This window comes from Chamaea fasciata, unplaced genomic scaffold (genome assembly GCF_029207755.1).
Source record: "Chamaea fasciata isolate MVZ Bird 193981 ecotype frontalis unplaced genomic scaffold, bChaFas1.0.hap1 SCAF_6, whole genome shotgun sequence".
Lineage (NCBI taxonomy): Eukaryota > Metazoa > Chordata > Aves > Passeriformes > Sylviidae > Chamaea > Chamaea fasciata.
Genome location: NW_027094091.1, coordinates 6,776,959 through 6,798,904, shown reverse-complemented (window position 1 = coordinate 6,798,904; position 21,946 = coordinate 6,776,959). Strand labels below are relative to the sequence as shown.

The 21,946-nt window shown below is 42.3% G+C and overlaps 1 protein-coding gene across 10 annotated transcripts in view; it reads right to left on the bottom strand.

The window, feature by feature from the left end:
* CTBP1 (C-terminal binding protein 1) overlaps window positions 1-21,946 on the bottom strand; it is a 235,501-nt gene that overhangs the window by 56,453 nt on the left and 157,102 nt on the right. For 3 of the 10 annotated variants that reach the window (XM_066185329.1, XM_066185331.1, XM_066185328.1), the window contains exon 1: window positions 7,530-7,733. The exons of the other annotated variants lie outside the window; for them this stretch is intronic. Coding sequence is in view for 1 of the 3 variants with exons in the window: in XM_066185328.1 (XP_066041425.1) it covers window positions 7,530-7,569 (40 nt within the window). In the remaining 2 variants the exon portion in view is untranslated. Of the gene's footprint in view, window positions 1-7,529; window positions 7,734-21,946 lie in introns of those variants that run through there. 10 annotated transcript variants of the gene reach the window in all.

The following is a 21,946-nucleotide window of genomic DNA, read 5'->3' as shown; positions in this document are numbered from 1 at the left end:
GTACGCTCAGTACTAACAGCACAATGGAGCCTCTATTGTGGGCCTCCTCCCACAAGCCTTTAAAAAATGCAAGACATTCTTTTTATCTAGGCTGGCGTGGCTAAAATACATCGAGCTCTACATAGATAAATGGTAATTTTAGATTCTGCTCATAGAAACAAAAAATAAAAAATATGCTGCCTGGTGATGCTGAGTTTAAAGTTCACAAAGGATCAGTGCTGTGGTGGCTAAACTTCTGACCGTGGATCTCAGGCAGGGTAGATGAAGGAAACCTCTTTAGTTTTAGGGTAACAAGAGAAGATTGAGAACACATTGAGAACTCTCTGCAAATTCAACACAATTCAAATCGACTTTTAGAGTCTCGCAGGAGCTGAAAAAATGAATGAAAATTTGACAGAATTCATGGGATAAAGTGACTGCAGTATTCACTGCAAATCTTGATTGAGGGTGAAAGTAGTGAGTCCTTTAGGTGCAAGTAACTAGTTTATGGAGGTTAAAATTGATACTGCATACTTTTTATCTCAAAGGATCCTGAAAGCTAATACAAACCAACCAAAATGAACAAGACTTTCTGCTGGAACGAAAGACAGTGATCCTGGCGCAGGACAGGCTGGGAAAAAAGCACAACCAGCACAGACAGACTTTCAGTATGCAGGAGAGAATTTGGTGGGGATGCAAAATAAAACCTAAAATGCTGCAGTGGCTTTGATCAGCACCTTAATGACCTTCCTTAGCCAAAAAATAATGCGTTAAAATGGAATTAGCTGCCCAGTTCCAGTCAGCATGGGAACACACACATACAACACTGAATTACTTAAGATCACTTCTCAGTAACCCTGATTATATGAATGGGAAAATCAACGACATGAGAAAGGCTGTGATACACATTAATACTGTTCACTGAAGCACCAGACACACATTAAGATGCCTGGTAGACCACAAATGTGAAAACGCTCATTACCCGGTTGAAAATAAACAGTTTAACATATCTGGTACAACACATTAAAGTGAAAAAATATTTAAGTATCAGTTTAAGAGTTTGGAGACTGGCTTGTGGTTATCTCTGCTAAACACTTTTGTCCTGCATGACTCTGCAAAGACTGAAGCTACGCACTCAGCAAGAGACAAACTGGCTGCAACCATCTAATGAAATTTGACTCATCTGGGAATTTTGATGAAGTGCTCCACACCACTGTTTCTGCTAAGCCATACATTTTCCTTGCAGGATTGAGAGTGCTGCAAATATGCAAAAAGCAACATCAATTTTGAACTGTTTGGCTTTAAATAGAAAGTTAATTCTGAAAATCCATATTCAGGTAAAAATACCACAGAAGCCAATGGAAACTTTGCAATTATAAATTAAAGGTACAGGGATCTGCATCAGTGGCACAGTCATCACTGTCTGTCAGCCCCCAGCAGCACCTCTTGCCGACTGTAAGTCTGACTAAGAGCTGCCTGGGGCAGCTCTCTCTTCCTACAAACCCTCCTGCACATCAGCCCAATCCAACTGGAGAGCACACATCCTGGTACAGCTCCTTTCTGGCTCATTCTCCCAACTTCTGACTCACCCAAGGGCTATGATGACATTTTGCAGAGTGAAAAAAAATCTATGTGTAGTAGCAGATGATGAAAATCCCCTGCAGTGCTGCTTCTCTCCTGGCTCTTTTCTGAGCTGTGCCTGGCCAGTGCACAGTCTGAGCACACTGCAGGGACAGCCCACTGGCCATTCCAGGCACACAGGGCACACGGTGCATGCTCCTGCCAGAGGAAGGAATACAGCTTGATGGGAATGCAGCAGGGACAGCCTTGGATAGTCCCATTTGCTATTCCTGCTGTCATCACGTGGCAGCCACAGGCTAATTCCTATTGATCATGTTTGGAGAGAGGGAAAGAAGAACGATCTGCCACACGGAAGCAGCAACAGCAGCGAGCCCAGCTTTCAGAGCCTCTGACATGAGCAAAACTGAAAGCAGGACCACTCTCTTCTGCTGCCCCAAGAGCTCAGCTGTGCTAAACCACCATCTGCTCTGGTTAGACCCTGCCCTGACTGTCCTGTCAACAACCTGTGGGTGAGGGCCTACGCCCCTTCTGCACAAACCAGACACATTCAGGTGAACGTGCACAACACTGGGCTGCCCACCGTGGCTGCCCCAACTACAGACATTTCCCACTTCAGAAGGTCACGCATGAACCAAGCACAGAAGGTGCCAAGGCAACGCCTCCTTTGAAAGGCAGCTCAAGTCATGCTCTCGTCATGTTCTGCAGGGCGGTGTGAGAATTCATGGCTATTAAAGCTTTCAGCACATCCTGCCGGGACAGAACTCCCACCTCCCTCATCACAGGGTGTGCCTGTGTTCCACAGCAGAAGATGGAATCTATCAAAAAAATGCTGGTGCTCTTCAGGAAGGCGGTTAGAGCATATCCAACAATACAGAGTTTGGGCTGCACACAGGAATCTGGAACTGTGATTCAAGTCAAGTAAGAAATGTTTCTCTGCTTCCTTCCTTTTTCTTTTTCTTTTTTTTTTGTGAGCTGGCATCAGAGCTCCCCTAAATAGACCAAAGGAGAGGAGGGGTAACGTGGTGAGCTCTGGCACACACACAGGCAGAAAGCACGAACAACTTTCACTGCAGACTTATGTAACTTTGCTGGTGGTGACACAACTCGCTGAAGGGTGGTTTAGGCACAGATAAGGGACATCCACTGACCTGTAAACAGAACTGTTAAAATATGCCTTAAAATACCTCACAAAAAGCAAAATTACATAATCACATTACCCAGTGCTTTAGTACTGAGACAACAAAGGTTTCATATGCAACAGAAATAAAAGCTTTCTATTAATACCTCAACTTCAGAATTAGCTGAACAATTGTCCCTGGTCCCCAGGGCCAGCTTTTTCTGTTTTCTGCATAGAATCCCTTCTGGCTGACTACCCAGGCAGGTGCACTGCAAGGAGTTCCTCTAAATGCCCCTTGAAAAAGGCAGGTATAAAAAAATATGACAACGCAAGGATGAGCAAGTCATCCAAAATAAATACCAGCATGAAATATGCTATTGTATTAACTACACTTAGTTCAAAGAAAAAAAAAATCAAACAATGTCAATTTTCAATTACGTTGATTAGACACAAACTGGATAATTAGTAAATAGAATAATAATATAGGAAACATGATATGTTTGAAATGAAGTGACAAAAATATTCCAGAAGAGAGAACAAACTAATTCATAATCTTCCTCAAAAATTAATTACTCATTCTGCTTTAGCAAACATAAACACTTTATGTTTTGCACATCAAAAACCAATTAACCTATTCATCTAAGGCACAGATGTTTTACAGGAGAGGTTCTTTGAGCGTTTTTTGTTTTTTATTTCGTGTTTAATTTTACCTTGTGATTTTTTTTTTTAAATTATTATTTCATTAGTGCTGGAACACCCATAGGGGTAAAGACCCAGGTTAAGACAGGCATCCATCCTTGGGCCATCTTCCGTGGGCAGAGCCTGCAGGTGAGGCTGGGGAATCCAGATCCAGCTCCTCCCAGCCCAGTACACCACAGATCACAGCTACCAGGCGGCACAAACTAAAGGAGCCCAGGGACTGCCTCCTGTTCCTCAAGGAACCAGACAGATCTCTGGTCATGTTCAAGAACAATATGAAGTTTTAACCCACTTCAACCACCGAACCAAAGCTGAACACCCAAGGGCCCCAAAAGTGTCAAAAACGTTTGATCTGGAGACTCTCAGCACCTTCCTCGTGCCACAAAGAATTTGGGACAACTACTCCATTTCCTGTCCCCACAGCACCACCATGCAAGGCCACACACCAGTTTCAGTCAGCCAACACCTGGATGCTGCCAGATTCCCAAAACACTCCTGATCATGTTAATCATTTGGGGAGATGGGCAGAGGATTATTGTGCACTGGAAAAGATCCTGTGGTAATCACAGCTCAGAGATCCTAAGTCCCCCGCCACAGCTGGAAGCGCCGCCGTACTTCTCCAGTTCTCCCAGAGGAATAGTGGTGAGGAGCAAAGGGTTACTCTGCAGCAGGAAATGTTAATTTTAGATTTATCTGCAACGCGTGTTTTCCTGATCAATTCATAGACTAAAATGAATCATCATCTTTGCTCTTGAGGCAATAGGGGAGAAAGAGACCCAAAACTACAGCTGGGAATTTGTCTTCCCGAACTGTAAATCCGTTGCTCTGCTGTCTGGGAGTGAGAAAGCATGTGCAGCTGAGGAACTAAGGCTAAAGGGCTCTGTACTACAACTTTTATCCTCACCTTAAGTTTTAGGATATGTATTAAAAGTGTAACTTCATCTCTACTCTCACACTAAATAAATAATTATGGGGCCAGGAGGTGAGGGAGCCTCAGAGGAGGCTGCTACTCTGCCGCACTGCCAACTGCTCTGGGATTTGAAAGCTTGACACATGCTGGAGTATCACCTCATCAATGTTCCCAGCTGGCTTGGGAGGCAAAAACCTGACTACTACTCTTAAAGGCGGGTCTCTCACACAAGAACAGCCAAGCCCACCAGATAAGCTTCAAGAAATACAGTTCTTACAAACGCATGGTACGTAAGTCAAAACAAAATGGCAACAAGCACTTTTAGCCCAAAACATCAGCACAGTTTCAAGTTCAGCACTGCATTTCACATAAGCACATAAAGACGATGTTGCTCCTCAGCATCTTTGCATAAAAGACATTAAAATCTGTGCCTCTCTATACACTTAACGCTGTCCCGACTGTTTTCTGGTCAATTAAGTTTTGGGGTTTTTTTGTATTTACAATTTTCACAGAAAAAAAGGAACTTTGGGAGAATATCAGTTTCCTCCCCAAAAGGGATGACCCAGCCTGGTCAGTGACCTGCAGAAGATGCTCTTATTTGATAACGAGGGTTTGACTTTATGTTTCAAAACGTTGCCAAGTGCACTACTGTATCTGTATGATAACACTTCACAGTATGCAGCCCAATCCTAATCTCTCAGATCACACTTTTGGCTAAGAGCTGCAACACACTCTGTTTACACTGCAAATAAAACAATAGCTCTCAGAAACAGAGAGATTAATAAACTGAAGGATCACACATTTTTAACAAAGGGCAGACACTATTTTATCTTTATGATGCAGAAGGACAAGTCAAGAGGTAACCAAACTGACAAGCATAAGGGCACTTGTAATTTGTTTTATCATGCTATCAGAACTCCACAGGATGACAAAGTATCACAGCATATACAATATTTACGATGAGGAGCTTTCTCCACGCAGAGTACTGTGTGCTCGGAAGCTGCACGCTCCAGCTATTCCTTAGCTACATATGACAACACTCAACTGCAAAATCCACAAAGGTGACTGGCACCTTTGAAAAAGTAGTTTCATTTCAAAATAGCAGTTTCATTGACTGAACTCTTCTACTGAGCATGACTACAGCAGTTCTCAGGATTATTACTATTTTATTTGCCAATTCAGTAATGAAGTAACACATTCCCTCCCTGATGGAGAAACACGGAATCTGTGTTATTTGGGGGGGTATGGGGGATGTGTTTACAGAAAGACAGAGAATACACCACTGACTCTGCACCAATTTACACCCCCAATGCCATCAAACAAACACAGACAAACCAAATTCACGTCCCAAGTATTATTCTATATTAACAATGACAAAAAAGAGGGAACAATTTAATTCTCCCACTTTCTCTCATCTGTTTATGAATTGCTGCCAGCTCATAAACACCCATTCCTTGTTCAGGCTGGAAAAGAGGCAGGCTGGGGGCAGAGGGTTGTTTGTTTCCTTTTGGTTTGAAATACACCAGTGAATTGCCAATGGACAAAATATTTTGTCACTACCTCACTCTGGGGACGGCTGACATAATAATAAACTGAAGAGGATGCTATCTGTCAAACATTAAGGAATTCCAATATTGAAATCTTGCTGCCTTTGGGGGTCAATAAAGAGCAGCATTATAAAATAAAGTTAGCAGTTTGGGCTGCTAATTTTACACGCCTGCTTCACCAACGCACAGCTAAAAATAGATAAAACAGATAAGAGCACAGAACAAAGAGATGCACTGGACAATTATCTTTCTGCTAGCAGTCTAATTTATACTCAGCTTTTTAACCCCTCTTATTTATAAAGCAAACAGATTTTCCAAGTATTACTTAATACGATGTCCACATGAAATTATTAAAGAATGTTTTATTTTTCTTAGTATTTTCTTGCTCCCTTCCTAGTGGGACAGAATAATGAGATTTAAAATATTTTAATAAGGGCATCAGGCTACTTGCCAAGGGGCTCGAATACTAAATAAGAATATTTACATCTTTTAAGACCCTGGAGGAGGAATCAGTGCAATGCACTTGAAACATGTACACACATCACAAATATGAGGGTTAATTTTAATTCACTGGAAAAGAAAGTACACTCACTTCAGTTTATTAGGCCTCATTATTTTCAATGAGGCTAAAGGGATGATTATCTTTAGCTGCTCCAACGTGGCCTAAAAGCAAACATTCTTCCTGATAAGGACAACACTTACTAAAATATAAGGCAGTGTGAAATTGTTCAATTAAAGTTACAACAGGTGAAATTTTAAAAACAAGCCCTTTTAACAATATTTTCTACCATTATTCTGTCCAGCTCTGTTCTATGATTTACACCCTGACTTTTGAGTTTAATTTTTTCGAGGAAAACAAAGCAGCATAGCAGTCTGACTCATGTCTACACTGTAAACAGGCTTATTCTATGCTTTGTAGTCTTCTTTTGGTAAAATTTGCTTACAAAATCATAATGTTTATAAACAGAATCGACATTCTGTCTCCTTATGTCTGGAGGCAGGAAAAAAAATCACCTTCAGATTAACATGACAATTTATGCCAAGCAATTCTAGAGGCATATCTGTAACATCACCCTGTGCATATTATTACCTTAAAAAACAACAGCACAAATGTACACTGGAAAAAAAAAAAAAGGGGGGGGGGGGAAGAAAGAAACAGAGAAACTGAGATTTAGGGTGAAGAGTCTTACCTCTGATACACAACCCGTCCGCAGCTCTGCCAAAACCATCCCATCAGCCAGGCCTTAAGCACTTTTTTACAGCAATAAAATGCCGCTTTTAAACTTCCTGTTTATCCAAACACCAGCCCAGCTTTCCCGCAGCTCGGAGCCGGCACCGCTCACCCCACGAGCGAGAGGGGGGGACCCAACACCCCCAACCCCTCCTGGGGCACCCAACACCCCAAACCTCTCCCGGGCGCAGCTCCACCGCCCTTTGAGTTTGGTACTTCGGGACGACTCGCACCCCCCACCTCTCGTTTTTATTTCCCTTTATGTTTTCACCCAACCTCAAAAAGCAGCCACCGGGCAAAGTTGCGCCGGCGCTGCGGCCGCCAGGGCAGCCCCGCTGCCCGCGGCGGGGCCCGGAGCGCCGGTGACGGGCACACAAAGCGCGGCGGCGGCCGCTCGTGTGTGTCCCCCCCCTCCGCCCCGCTCCCCGCCCGCCCCGCACCGCGGCGAGCAGGCCGGATGGTTACCTAGAGGCAAGCCCTTGTTCAGGAGGTGCGAACTTCCCATGGAGGCGCCGCGCTCCGTCCGCGCCCGCCGCGGGGAGGAGGAGGACGAGGAGGACGAGGAGGATGCCGGGGGGCAGCGCCGCTCGGAGCCGCCGCGGCAGCCGCGGCATATGGCGGCCGCTCCGTGGGCGCCCCCGAACTGAGCGGCGCCTCGGTGCGCGCCCCCGCCGCCGGGCGCGTCCCCGCCGCCACCGCGCGCACGCGCGCCCGCCCGCCCCCGCGGAGGGAGGGGCGGGGTGGGGCGGGGGGGGAAGTGGGGGGGAGCGGCCGCCGCCGCCGCCGCGCCCCCCAGGCTCGATCTCCTGGTTCTAGGCGGGCGCCGAGACAAACGAGACAGCGGGGCGGGCGAGCCTGGGTCGGCCGCGCGCAGCGAAGCGCGGACCTGCCCCGGGACGCGATGTCGCCACAGCTTTTCTTTCTTTTGTTTTGTTTTGTTCAAACTTCGGCAAAGTTAACGCCGCTTGGGTTTAGAGAGTCACGGAATGGGTCAGGTTGGAAAGGACCGCAGCGGGTCATCGAGTCCAACCTCCCTGCTCAAACAAGGTTTTTCCCAGAGCGCATGGCTCAGGATTGCATCCAGACGGGTTTGGAACATCTCCAGGGCGGGAGACTCCACATCCTCTCTGGGCAATGTAGTGCATGTGCCGTCACTGCACAGGACAGAAGTTCCTCCTCATGTTCAGGTCGAACTTCCTGCCCCATCACTTTCTGCCCGTTCCTGGCATCCCAAAACATCAGCGCTCCTGGTGTTTTGCTGTATTTGTGATTCGGCTAAGCCTTTCCCCTCACGAAGTGACAGGAATGAAAACAAATAAAGGCATAACGCTCTAATCTTGCCCCGGGTGAGGGTCCGCGCCTGCCTCCTGCATCTTCCTTGATCCACCCTGAAAAGCCCCAGAACTAACCCCGCGGTCTCCGCAGGGTTGGCACCGCCGCAAGCGGGGGCAGCTCTTAGAGAAAGAACAACGAATTGCCCAAACACAAAGAATCCAAGGCCGATTTCTTCCCCACGGGGATGCTCCCATCGCGCCCACGTGGCCGCGGTCCCTCGGGGTCACCCCGCGCCCGCCATGCCCTCCCCGCCCGAACGGCGGCGGCGGCGGCCGACGCAAACCAAAGTGGTGGCGGCGCCCCCGCGGCCGCTGTGTCGGCTGACGGCGGCCCCGCCCGGGCGCGGTGAGGGAGCGGCGGCCGCCATGGCCCCGCCGCCTCCTGCCCCGCGGCTTTTCTATCCTCAGCGCCCGGAGATCCGCTCCAGCCCCCACAGAAACTTTCATTCTACAGGCACAGCCGCCCCTTCCTCCTTCGCAGCCGCGGGCGGGAAGCCGAGCCGCGGCCGTTCGCTCGTCCGTCCCCACCCACAGCCCAGCCCAGCCCGGCAGCGAACATCCCCATCCCTTCTCTGGGTTTTTTCCAGAAACAAAACGATCGTTTCCTGTCAGCAAACGGCCCCAGCGTCTCTCAGGGACCCCGACTCCCTCGGATAAAGACAGAGACTCCTGGGTAGCAAACAACAGCAATTCACTGGGAGAACGGACAGGGCTGTAGATTTTTCCCCCAGGCTTTTTTGGGAATTGGTTTGTCTGTGAGGGGAATATTTGAACCCAGAGGTTATGAAGGGTGGTTTCATCCTCCGAGTTGTGTGGATTTCAGGAACCCGCTCAGGACACAACTCAAGGATTTTAGCATACAGGCAGCCTTCAGCAGCTTGGCTCCAGCTCCCTCATAACTTGTTTCCCCCCCCCCCCCCCATCATTTCTCAGGTAGTGTGTCCTTTTCATGGGATTATCCACCGGGATTGGGAGGTAACTCCCAGGACAAGTTTATGAAGCCTCTGATTTATCCCCATGTACCTCCCGTATTCCTGGGAAAGCCGTTTGTGGCTCAGCACAGACGTCTCAGACATCCCTTAAAGAACAGTTTCCCTAAATTCTCACTGTGCATCACTAGGGCAGCATCTAGCCAAGCGCCTCATGTGGGGTTTGTATAAATAAATTTGGGTTTAATCACTTTAAAGTGGCTAACCACTTTATTGCCATTTATAGATGTTAGCAAATATAAAAACACATATCAAAGCTCTAAGGAGAAAATCATTATTTTTTTTTTCTCCCTCGCTTCTTCAATTGCCATGTGGCAAAGTATCAGGAATGAGCATTAGGGGGTCAAACACACTTAAACCACAGGAGAAATATCTGTTAATACCAATATGGATATGAAAATCTCCAGAAAAAAAAAATTAGTAGTGGAAAAGGAAAAAATCAGAAATTAAATTAAGAATTCAGTTGCATTTTTAAATAGAGAAACATAAACAAATCCAGGCACTGAGACCATGTCCTCGGTGGGGTTACATGACTGGGCAAATGTTTAGGTCTAAACTGGAACTGCTGCTTCGGGGAGGGAGGGGAGTGTGGCGCAAAATATTATGACAAGGGGAGTGCTCTAAGTGAGGATAAGTTGGCATGATGAACAGATGGAGGATTCAATAACAGGAGGTTATTAATACTGCAGTTTGGTATTCTCTACGCTACTTCGTGAAGGGATTCATATGCTTGCTCTTTTTCCTTTCTGATTGTACACAGACCTAACAAATACACACACTGTAGGTAACACAGGACTTGGTTCCCTCCTGGCACACCCATCACAAGTTCATGCTTCCTGGGAAAACATCATGGGCTGGATCCTCAGCTGATGCTGACGAGACCAACAGCGTTCCCTCCAGCAGCAGCAAGCCAAATTGCACCTGCTGAAGGAAAGCGGTTATCTGACCCCATCTCCCCAGCCAAAAGGTCTCTCCACCCTGCTCGGCAGCTGCCATAAGGCACCTGCTCTACAGAATAAACTATGCAGGCTCTCAGGACAGAAAAGAACATGAAATAACTCGAGAGAAATTGAAGTTTTCCTTCAGAACACAATGCAGTGCTCTTTCTGCTTAAGAAAATGCAGCTCGTTTTTCCCCAAATTCAGCCCTTCTCCCCTGCATGGCTGTCAGTGGCCTCGTTTAGGACTGGACATGAGAAAATCCAGGAGCAGCCCAGCTGACTCCAGCCAAGCCTCCAATTGCCCCCATCCGTTTTGCTTCCTGCTTTCTCCAGCAGCTCGCCTCTGGATCACCTCACATTCAGTCATCCTCACAAGTTTTACACTACGGCTCACACAGCTACAATACAATTACATCTTTCACAAAGCCTAACAATCCCCATCATCCTCTTACCACATTTGGGCACTGCTGTTACTGCAACCTCTTTTTTCAACAGCAGTGTGACACAGCTGAGTGTCTTCTGTGCCCTGCCCTAAGAATTATGGCACTTTTCAAAGCCCCCAAACTGTTTCTTGGCTTCTTAAGAGTCAGCTGGAGGAGCACATGTGCTGCAGAGCAAATACATTGTTTTAAGTGTATCTGTTAACAGCCACATGTATAATTTAAGTACAAGTTTTATTCCCCTCAGAATGGGCAATCATAAGGGCATGACCTTGGGCTTTCACGAATTCAGTGCATTAGGGTTTACTATCTTTAGCAGATGTGACTTTGAAGATACTGAAAGAGGAAGTTTTACTGTTTTACCCCCTAAGCAATGAGCCAAGATACATGTTGAATGTTTTCCGAAGTGAATAGTGAGGTTTGACAATTTTCTTACACAAAGATTCTGCTACTGCGTGCTTACAGATTTTCTTTGGTTTGTCACAGCCGTGCGTGCTGGTTCTTTCATGCATGATTTTGCTTTGTTATCAAACAGACGTCATTCATTGTAACAGTTTTTAAAGCCATAAATTTAAAAACTTTATGCATTTCTAATCAAAGTGCAAGATTACGTTTCAATGGAATATCTTAACTTTTGTCAACAGTAAATTTTGCAGATGCTATTAGGAGATCCTAGGAGAGATTTATGTCAGAAGAAAAGAATGGTTGGACAAAGCAGGCCCATCACTTAACCTTTATCCTAAAATAGATTGTTTAAATGTATAATCAAACTAAGTCAATTCAATTTATTTAAAATCTGGAAAGAAAACTTTGTTTGGATTTAAATATTTCCTTAATTCTTTCACTTAGATCCTGAAAAGCATTTGTTTATAAAACACACAGAGAGATCAGCTTACTTTGATTTTGCAATTGTGTATTTCAATTACAGCTTCTTTTTTTTTTTTTAGTTATAACTTCCTCTGTGTGCAACTTCCCACTGCAAGAAGTTAATGCTTTCTGGTTCATGTGAAAATCATTTTGGAGAAAAATCTTCAGCAGGCTCTGAGGAGAAAATGGGGAAAAAAAAAGAATAATTGGCTAAAGAGAACCACCTCATCTTTAAGAAATTGTGGTCATTGTAAGCATGAAATAAAATAGAGGACCCTTCATCTACTGTTAGAAAGAAGGTGAAGGATCAAAGTGGTAGATTAAAGTTCCACTTAACGAACAAGAAGTTCAGCTGTGTCAAACATTCAAAGTCATTTTTGAAATGCCAAATGTGCATTGCTCCTTCCTCAGAATGGAACAGCTCTACTAGCACTACGCTGGAAATACAAAGTGAAAAAGCTTGTAGTGAGCTGAATGAATGGAAGAATATATTCCCTTCAAACCACTGAATACAAAAAAACCTCTCTCCTCTGATGTTATCTCTATTAAGTGACTAAGGGGTTTTCTTCTTGATCTCACCCTCTTCATGCAAGTGCTAAAAACAATAAGAACCAGGGAGGAATTAAATCCTTTTAATTTTCTGGTTGTCGTCAAACGAGACGTATTATTTTCCATCTAGTCAGGAGGAGTTACCAGACTATCTCCAGGACGGTCTGTGTTCTGGCTGAAGAGAAAAAGAAGATAGAGATGAACAGCAGAAGAAACCTATCAAGAACCATTAGTGGATGTCAGCCATTGTCCATCTGTTCACAGTGGAATAAATCCAGACCTGAAGGAACAACTGCAACCTGCCCCATATGGCTCGCTCCCTTCTGCGCTGGCAGGGCTTCTTTGGGGATTTGACATTGGATGAGGTAAAGGAGAAGCGGCGCAATCTGTGTTCCCAGGAATGAACAGCCAATTAACATGAAAGGACAAAAAATGGGTTGGTGACCCCAGGAAGGTTTTCTCCTCACCTGTCTGAAATCGTGGAGCTCATTCAAACTGTGTAAGTTGCAGAGATTTTATGCTGAGGGTGCTGCTATTAATGAAATCTTAAAAAATTACCTTTAGCTACTAACAAAATTCTGTGGACAGTGGGTATCCCTCACTTGGTGAGACCATGGAACCAGCTGTCTCCCAAAGTGTTAAAGAAGGCATTTAGAATATATTACACTCACATTCCATTAAAAATTATAATGCACTATGCTTTCAACATAATGAACCTGCGTAACAACATTTTGCATTTACTTTTATAGAACTGGATTATTGAGTAGTAATTTACTTCTCAAGTTTTAAATCAGTCTGGGCCTGATCATGAAGCAAAGTGCTATTTTTTAGATGATTAAGGGAAGTAGGCTCTGGCCTATGCATAACAGTTATGAAATCTGACTGTCTCTTTAGAATTATAATGAGAACCAGATACTCTTTATGATGCTGCATTTTGCATGCAAAAACCCGAGATCTACATATTAAGGCCAACTGAAAGGATCAAAACCCACAAGTCTGTACTAGATTCAATAACCTGTTTGGTGGTGGCAATTTCACAGGTAATGTGGTGAATAATGGACCATCCAATGGCCTAAACAGAACCAGTGGATGTCCTGAGTGAACTTGCTACTGCGGGTGTGTCTTACTGCAGTGTCATTTGGACTCCACTATCTTCCACCCCTCCTTGAGTTCTAACACACTAGGCATCTTATTTTTGTCAAAGTTGCACAACAAGTAGCCAGGGAAAAAAACAAAAGTTCTATCAGAGATAGTTTTCAAGTTCCCAAACAATTATATTTGCATTTGTCACCATCGTCCATTCACTAGGTGGCATAGAAAGCATCATACTTCTTTGTTTCAAACATTCACCACAAGACTGAGGATGCCCTCAAGAAAAATTAAATCAAATTTAAAAATTAAATTTAAAAAAAAAGTATGAAATCAAAGCCACATCTCACTAAGAATTTAGCAAGAGACTTTGCTCTGAAACTAAGCACAAGTCTTACCCATCTGAAAAACCAGCAAGGACACTAAAGGATGAAAAAAGCAGAACAGTGTTACATGAAAACGCCCATTTGCTGTCAAAGACCTTAAGCACAACCACGCACTGGGATTATGTACATTTACGACACTGAAATGAACTCTCTGGCTTTGTCAAATTTACTAGGGATGATGACAAGTTACCCGGCTCGAATTTCATCCTCTTCCAAATTGAGCACTGCTTTGTACCACCATGAAATACTGCACTACCAGCACTCCTCTATCACCCACTGCTAAGATAAGAGAGTGGTTCATTAGTGAGCAAAAAGTGACCTCTAGTGAATCACCACACCAGCTCCTGAGACAGCACCTCCCTGGATGTCCCTGACTGATCACATCCCCAGTCCAATTAAAATCTGATCATGCTGCACCCCAACACCAGTCAGCAGCTGCACCCCATCAGTCAAGCACTTCAGGTACCTTCAGTAACCCACACTGTGCACAGCAGCTGTAACAAGCAACAGAAGACACTAGCACATGGAAAATCCTGAACACGTTTGCCTGAACACAGGAAAACCTGCCCACTGATAACTGTTAGATAATTTAACAGACTACAACAAAACATGCAAGCTCTGCCTGCAGATTAAAATTATTTATTTAATTTAAAAAGTAGGATATCCAGAGATTTGTAAACAAAATGAGAAAAAATCCTATTAAATATGTAAAGATAATACCAATATTAGTGATCTTTGCACTCAAGGAAAACAAGAAAATTAGAGTAGAGAAGAACACTAAGCAAAGAGATGGGCAGTGAAAATCAATTCCATATTTACAACATATGGAACGATATACAGGCTAGCCAATCCATTACAGTAGATGGTCAATGATTTTAGAACAGTAAAAAGAAACTAGCAAGGTTTCAAGTGTAAAAAACATACCCCATTAGCCAAAGAAGCATATTCCATGTTCTCTGCCTCCATATACCTGGCAACACACTAATATTTTTAACCTTCTCCTAATACATGTATCCTTTTCTAACAAACATCTATACGAGGTTATTGAGCAGCCCACCTTTTTTCTTTTATTAAACCAAAATACTCTTGTGCAGCTTTTTCACTTCCTATTCTCAAGACTTAAAACTGAATAGCTGAAAAGTAAACTGCAAGAAATCCTTATCCCTATGCAAGACTACCGAGATACAACTCAGATCCTTAAGGGACATCAATTTATGTGATTTAGAGAGCGATGTGAAAAAAAAAAAAGAAATATATTGAAAACATTCCCTTTGTACAGCTGAATAATGAGACAGCAGTGTGTTCTCCTAGCAGAAAGATCACACTACTTATATTCACGTAACACAGAATTTCACTACAGAAGCAAAGGCGATTCAAAGAGGTGATAATCAGTATCAACAGATTTACTGCTGTTTGAGCTGATCTTTACTACCAAAAACCCTGACTCAGAGACTAAGGCAGCACTGAGCATTATGATAGGATGGTATTACTTAAAGATTAATGGATAAACTTTCCAAAGGCCTTATCATATTACATGAAGAAGATACTGCAGAGAGAACACATCTCATGAAAATGTTTGCTAAATCATTGTCTTTTTAACGGTTCAACTCCTCTACACAGGAAAACACCATCTGACAGAGATGTTTTGTTCAATTTGTATCACAGCACAGCACAACTCTGGTCCTACAAGTGTCTTCTGGGAACTCCATCATCTCACAACAACCATTACTCTCGACAGCAGGATTTAAACACATCTCTTGTTGTGCCAGGCAAGCATTGGCAAGGTGGCTGGGCTGACACATCTGCAGCATTTGTGATTCTCAAATGGCACTGTGGAAAGCCCACAAAGAGTTCATCCCGAGCTATAAACAGAATCGTTTGAGATCACTGGCAACCATTAACCCAGCACTGCCAAGGCCACTGTTACACAATGTCCCCAGGTGCCACATCTACACGTCTTTTAAATACCTCCAAGGACAGTGACTCAACCACTGCCCTGGGCAGGCTGTTCCAATGCTTGGGCACCCATTCTATGTAGAAATTTTTCCTGATATCCAATCTAAACATCCCAGGCACAACCTGAGGCCACTTCCTCTTGTCATGTCACTTGTCCAGGTCCTCCCCTCATCCCGAGTGAGTCACCCTGTCATAGAGGGAGATCAGGTTGGTCAAGCAGGACCTGCCTTTCATAAAGCTCACACTGACAGGCCTGTAGTTCCCAGCTGCTCCTTCTGGCCCTTCTGGTGGACGGGTGTCCTATCTGCAAACCTCTAGTCCCCTGGGACCTCCCCAGTGAGCCAGGACTGCTGGTAAATGATAGAAAGTGGCTTGCACGGCAAAAAAAAGGCATTAAAATAACTTCTAAGACAGTTTTGAAAGGTAAATTTCCTGGAACAGAGTATTGAGTAGAAGAGGACTTGGAACTTTATGTACCTTTTGAAAGGGTTTTCAATTAATGCACACCATATTGCATATCTTGCCTTTTTTTCTTTTCATTTATTTCATCAAGACAATTACTTGGTTTCTTAACATATGCTGTCTTTTTCATGAAGCAGGCTATCTTACACTGCTTTTACGTAATGAACTATTATTTTTCACTACATTGATGTGCCATCTGAATTACAAGATCACAAGTAACAGAATAAACATTAAAAATCTGCAACACTGATGCAATCAACAATTTTTACGTTTTCATTTTTAACACATAATTCCAAGGAAGATCTTAAGGTATATAAAGCCTCTTTTTTTCTTTCAAATTCTTACGGTTTCTTTGGGTCCTATATAATTTTATGAACAGCTGAAGAGTCATTGATATTAGAATACTCTTTTATTAATTTGTAGTATTTTATGTATCTGGAAGAATGATCACAGTACAGGCTTGTACATCACCACAGGAAGAAGAAAGTTCAGCAGACACAGACAAAAAGGGAAATACTTCCATGCAGACAGATTGGGTTCTTAATTAAAATGATTTGATACGCCTTATGAACAGCGCAAGTTATATCACAGATGATGAAGTTACCTTAGGAAAAATGTACTTTAAATTTAACTACTGGAGGCTAAAGACAACTGAGCTGTAATAATAAGTAAATGTATATAGATAAGGTATAAATAATTAATTCTCTTTTCCTGAAAGACCTGGAAACAAATGGGAACATGCCGTGTATCACTGTACTGTGCTGATCTCTAACTGAAGTGGCTTCCGAGACCCGTGACCCAGAAAGGTTAAAGTTTGTGTCTTTCCCAGAGGCTGCACCTCTGTGATTAACATTACAGAGAAGCCCACATCAGAAAGAACTATCACAGGAGAGGAATGAACAATAATTCATGGAGATAATAAATAGTCTAAGGAGAAAAAGAAAAAAACAACCCTACTTTGGTTCAATGAGTATTTTGAATGCTTTTCCTTTTATGCATCATAACTGTAACTTCTACTAAATACCAAATACTGAAGGAGATGATTTGTTTGTTTCTTGAGGTTTTACAATCACAAGCAGAATTAAGTGTTCCCAGTCTATTCCTGAATCTTTCCTGACAAGAGAATTCCAACTGTACTAAAATCTATGGATGTTTTCAGATGTAGACAGATGTCTGAGAGGCCATAGGCTGAGGTCATCAAACTCATCTCATTTGTGACCTAAGCTTAGTCTCTTGAATCTCTTAAAAAAAAAAAAGGGGGGGGGGCAGGGAGAAGGGAAATGATGGAAGGGAAAGGACACCAAAGAAATTGTTTGCTAATTTATCTAGATATTTTTTATAGTTAACTTTTAATCTAATAGCACATGCACAGTTCAGTAGCATAAAGCTAAGATGATGCACATTGAGAAGATATATAATATATACTTGGTCATCTATCATTAACTGCTCCTCACAGCCTAATTATTGTTTATGGCACTATTAGTAGTCAACTGTCTGTTATTTTCTGCACGTCTAACCAACCAGATTTTCAAGAACTCACATTTAAATCTCATTTCAAAGGCCATTTTACTGCACTGAGTTAAATTGCTTAAATTTATATGTATTTTACATAAACCTTCATTTATCAACAAACAGCTCAATTTCTTGGTTCCTGAAACATTCAAAGAAAAATAAAAGTACCATGCTGATGCTGACATCATTTTGGCTGCTTAAGGGAAGATAAAATTGGGTCTCTCAAAGCTGCAGGCAAAATACTACAATGGGTAACAAATATTCCTTGTGTATACATGATTGGAACGGCTGTCTCCATTGGGCGCTGACTGTACATTGTGGAGCACAGAATGGATTCAGAGAATATTTTATTGTTACAGTCAGTTCATGTGGACATCCAGTATTCAAACAGTTTATTTTACAATTGCTGCTACCTGCTCCCTGACCCTAGAGATGCCTTCTTGCTTACATTAGACAACTATCAAACCTCCAAAACACTACAGAAATATACCATGTAAATAAATAAATATATATACTCGTAGAACAGGAGTCTATTTAGAAAAAAAGCAGATTCAGTGATGGCAAATTTTCTGAATCTTTTTCCTTTTGATGGCTGCAGGGTAGTTTAAATTTTTACATATAATCCATTGTTAGGATCAACACTGTTTCTGCTCTTAAAAAAAAAAAAAAACAAAAGAGGAAAGGAGAAAAGAGGTTTTGCACAGGAGCATTAATAGTTCCACTTGCCCTGTGGCAAATGGGGAAAATATGTCAATGTGAATTACTGTACTGTCTCCATGGATCAAGATTTCTCTTAGTGCTTTCAAAATTCCACTAACAGAAACAATTGCTAAGAGCATTTGCTACTTAGCCTGCTACGCTGGAATCAAATAAGACCCTAGGATCAACTAATGCTAAAATATTATCTTCTATATTGATTTTCTCTCTCTACATTAACTGAAGAAAGAAACAGCTAAATAATTTCAGCTGGAAGGAACAGTCTATTGCTCTCACAAGGACATCCAAAGAACTTAAATAATCAAGATAATTGCAAAATAGATTTCTGAGCAGCTTACACTACCAGAAATGTAAGAATATCACAGTATAATTCTACTTCTTTCTGACCCAAACAAGTTGTATTATATATTACTCACTACATGGTTAAATGCAACATCTCTCTCTGCAGAAACCAAGCACACCCACACAGATGCATTAGAAAAAATAATTCTAATTGTAAGCAGTTGTGCATGCACATTCAGATTCAAAGGAGTGAGCCAAATACTAATAAATATATTCCAAGTCCATTTTCTCTACCGGAAGGCTACTTTATGAGAGTTTTATTAAATTCTTTTTTTTTTTTTTTGTTAATATCTTTTCCCTACTACTAGATTATGGTCTCCATTAATTAATAAAGTACAATTGTTGAAATTCTTGGGCCATTGAGCAGATCTGGTATGAAAATTTATTTCTAAACTCGATCTGGCCAACAAGAATGAACAACTAATGAAATCCAGACACTTTGTACTTAAACACTGTTGACTATTTCTACTAAATAGCAAATTATTTTCATTAGAAAGTAATAATCTTAATTCTTATACTACATTCATCACCAGGATTCATAAATATCTAACAAATTCATTTAAGGCAACCATGAAGATGCAAGAAATTAGAGCTTTGCAGCATGTCCAAGTTAGCACTACTGACATTCTAGGTTAAGAAGTTAGTGCTACACAAGGCTGATAAAAACAAACACATATTAAAAGGATTACGATCAGTTATCTTAGGACACATTTGTCAATGAAAAACTCTTTCAATAAAGATGTTTCTAATGGGTATTTGTCATCATCTTCACCAACAATGTGGACATAAATAGAAAATATTTCCAAAAATTACTGTGAACATCATAAAAACAATAATAACTGATTAAAAAATAATAGCAGAAGTGCAATCACGCAGTCATTCTGGATCACAGATAAATAAAGAAATAAAACATGCTTTAATAAATCCAAGATGGAAAGCTTTGCCATTAGAAAAGACTACTGTCACTCTGACAGGGTAGGGAATTAGAGGCTTAAAAGGGATGTGCAACTGTCTGAGCTCCCAAGAACCACACTTTGACATGAGGAAGTCACGTTTTCCTTGAAAAAAATCCTCAAATTCAAGTATGGAAGAAATTTTTTGCCACTCTGGAGAGGATTACCAACATTACAAATAGTGAACTGTTGCTGCCAGCTCTGGCATCCATATTCTGTATGGGCGAAAGGCTGCAAAAATAATAACTCAGTGCTGGAGAAAAAAAAAAAAAAAAAGCCATGAAGAACACAATGTACTCAGATTGCCAAAAAACCCCTGAGAGATAACATGATTACACTTCGCAGAGGGAAATACCAGACACTAAAAGCCTGCCTAATCTTAAAGGAAGACATCATAACAGAGAGCAGCTTAGAAGCTCATTCAAAACTGTATTTTCTAGCGTATTTTGTTGTTGAAGTGGATGTTACTGACTGTATTACAAAGGTTATGGTCATGTCTTTATCTCCTGAATACTTCAGATGCCTTTGTGAAAGAGCAGTCTAATAAAACATTTGGGGCTGAACTGTATTAGGTATGTACATGATACAAAGAGGGTTTGAGGTAAGCCGGTAATTTCTTCCTGATCCTGCACTTCAGGGAGTTACAGCTCCAAAAATTTGAAGTTGATTAATGGTTGGTCACTGCTCCACCCCCTCTAGGAACGAACAGAACAGATGAGCTGTCTCTCACAGAGCATCATCTCCTGGTATCACTCTCTCCCTGCTCCTGATGTCCATTAACAAGAAGCAATTACTACTGAGAAGTGATGAAGAGGGATGTTTTACCATAAACCAGCTGATTTCCAGGAGAGAGCTCCTGGTGGTCCCACTGAGAGCATCACAGACAAGAGGAAAGACATTTTTCCAAGGCTTCAGTGGGAAGGCCTACACAGCATGGGGAACACTGACCTTAGGGACTTCCAGTTCTAAATTAACAACAGGTTCTTTCTGTTGCCATTAAATAACTGAAATAGTTTGGGGCTCATGCACTTGTGTATCCAAGTGCACTGAAATGCGATGTCTGGAGACCAACGATGAATAAACAGATCATGGTGCTGGTGCTCCAAGAGCAGTCTGGAATGAGATGGAGTTTATGGCACCTTCATCACCCCACACAGGGAAGCTGCTGGCAGAGGTGTCCTCCATCAGATAATGGCAATGAGTTCTGAAGGACCAACACTGCTGCCTTGCTCAGGATTAGCTCAGTCAGTGCTTCTCTAACCATGTTGTCTCTCAGCACTGCAAGACTATTCTTGTATTCTGTCAAGCAGAACTAGATGCTGCCCACCAATTTTTGGTATTTAACTTGCTGACACTCTAACTGATGACACAGCTTAGACTTTTCCATTCAGTTTGCAAAAAATTGCACAAGACAGAGCCTTGAGGAATTCTGCTGGCAGTTGCTTTTGTAAGGGAACAGAGGCGCCTCAAAACTGGGATTAATGCACCAGCCAAGAGCTGGGAAACATACAATCAGTTCCTGATTCTGTCACCAGTCTCCTATCAACCTTGTGATGCTAAACCACTTCCCTTCTGTGTCTATGTATCCAGGTTCCTCATCTTTAAAATATGTATAGTATTTGCCTATTAAACACTCATGCTTGCTGTCAGAGCAAATCCATAAAATATTTAGATATCCCACTACAACTGAGCAGTAATTTTCCATATGACTAATGAGACCAAGGACAGGCATACATTCATCCACGGTGTTGATCTCAGCCATGTCAGCAATGTGGCATCATTCTGATTTCACAGTGGATATGGTAAAGATTAGATAGCGCTACCCTGTAAAGAAATATCCTATAGCAATCTGTAGGAGGCTGACTATCTAACCTGGAGTTTGCACTCCCCCCTGATCTGTGTTGTGACCATGAACACAGGTCCCCCTATGCCCAATTAAGTGAGGTTCCTACTGCTAAAAAAAACCCCCAATATAAACTTGAAGGGCTGTAAAATTACATTTGTTTTAATGCAACTACTGTGTTTTGAAAATATCGCATCAGCCTCCCACTGAATCATATTTTAACATATTTTTTGTTGACTTCTACTAGAGCTGAACGTTTTACACGAAGAACAAAGTTGATGGGAGAAGAGTGGTCCTTTCCAAGGCACATAAACCTGGCAGATCAAGATTAAGAAAAAAACCTTACTTTCATTTTAAAACAAAAATGCAATTAGGAAGCTAAACTGTAAAAATTGCGATGACAATTCTGTTGGGCAAAACCTTGAAAGATCACCAAAATAGTAATAAATTAGCCGTGGAGTACAGAAAGGAGAAATATAAATCAATAAAATTGTATTCATGTG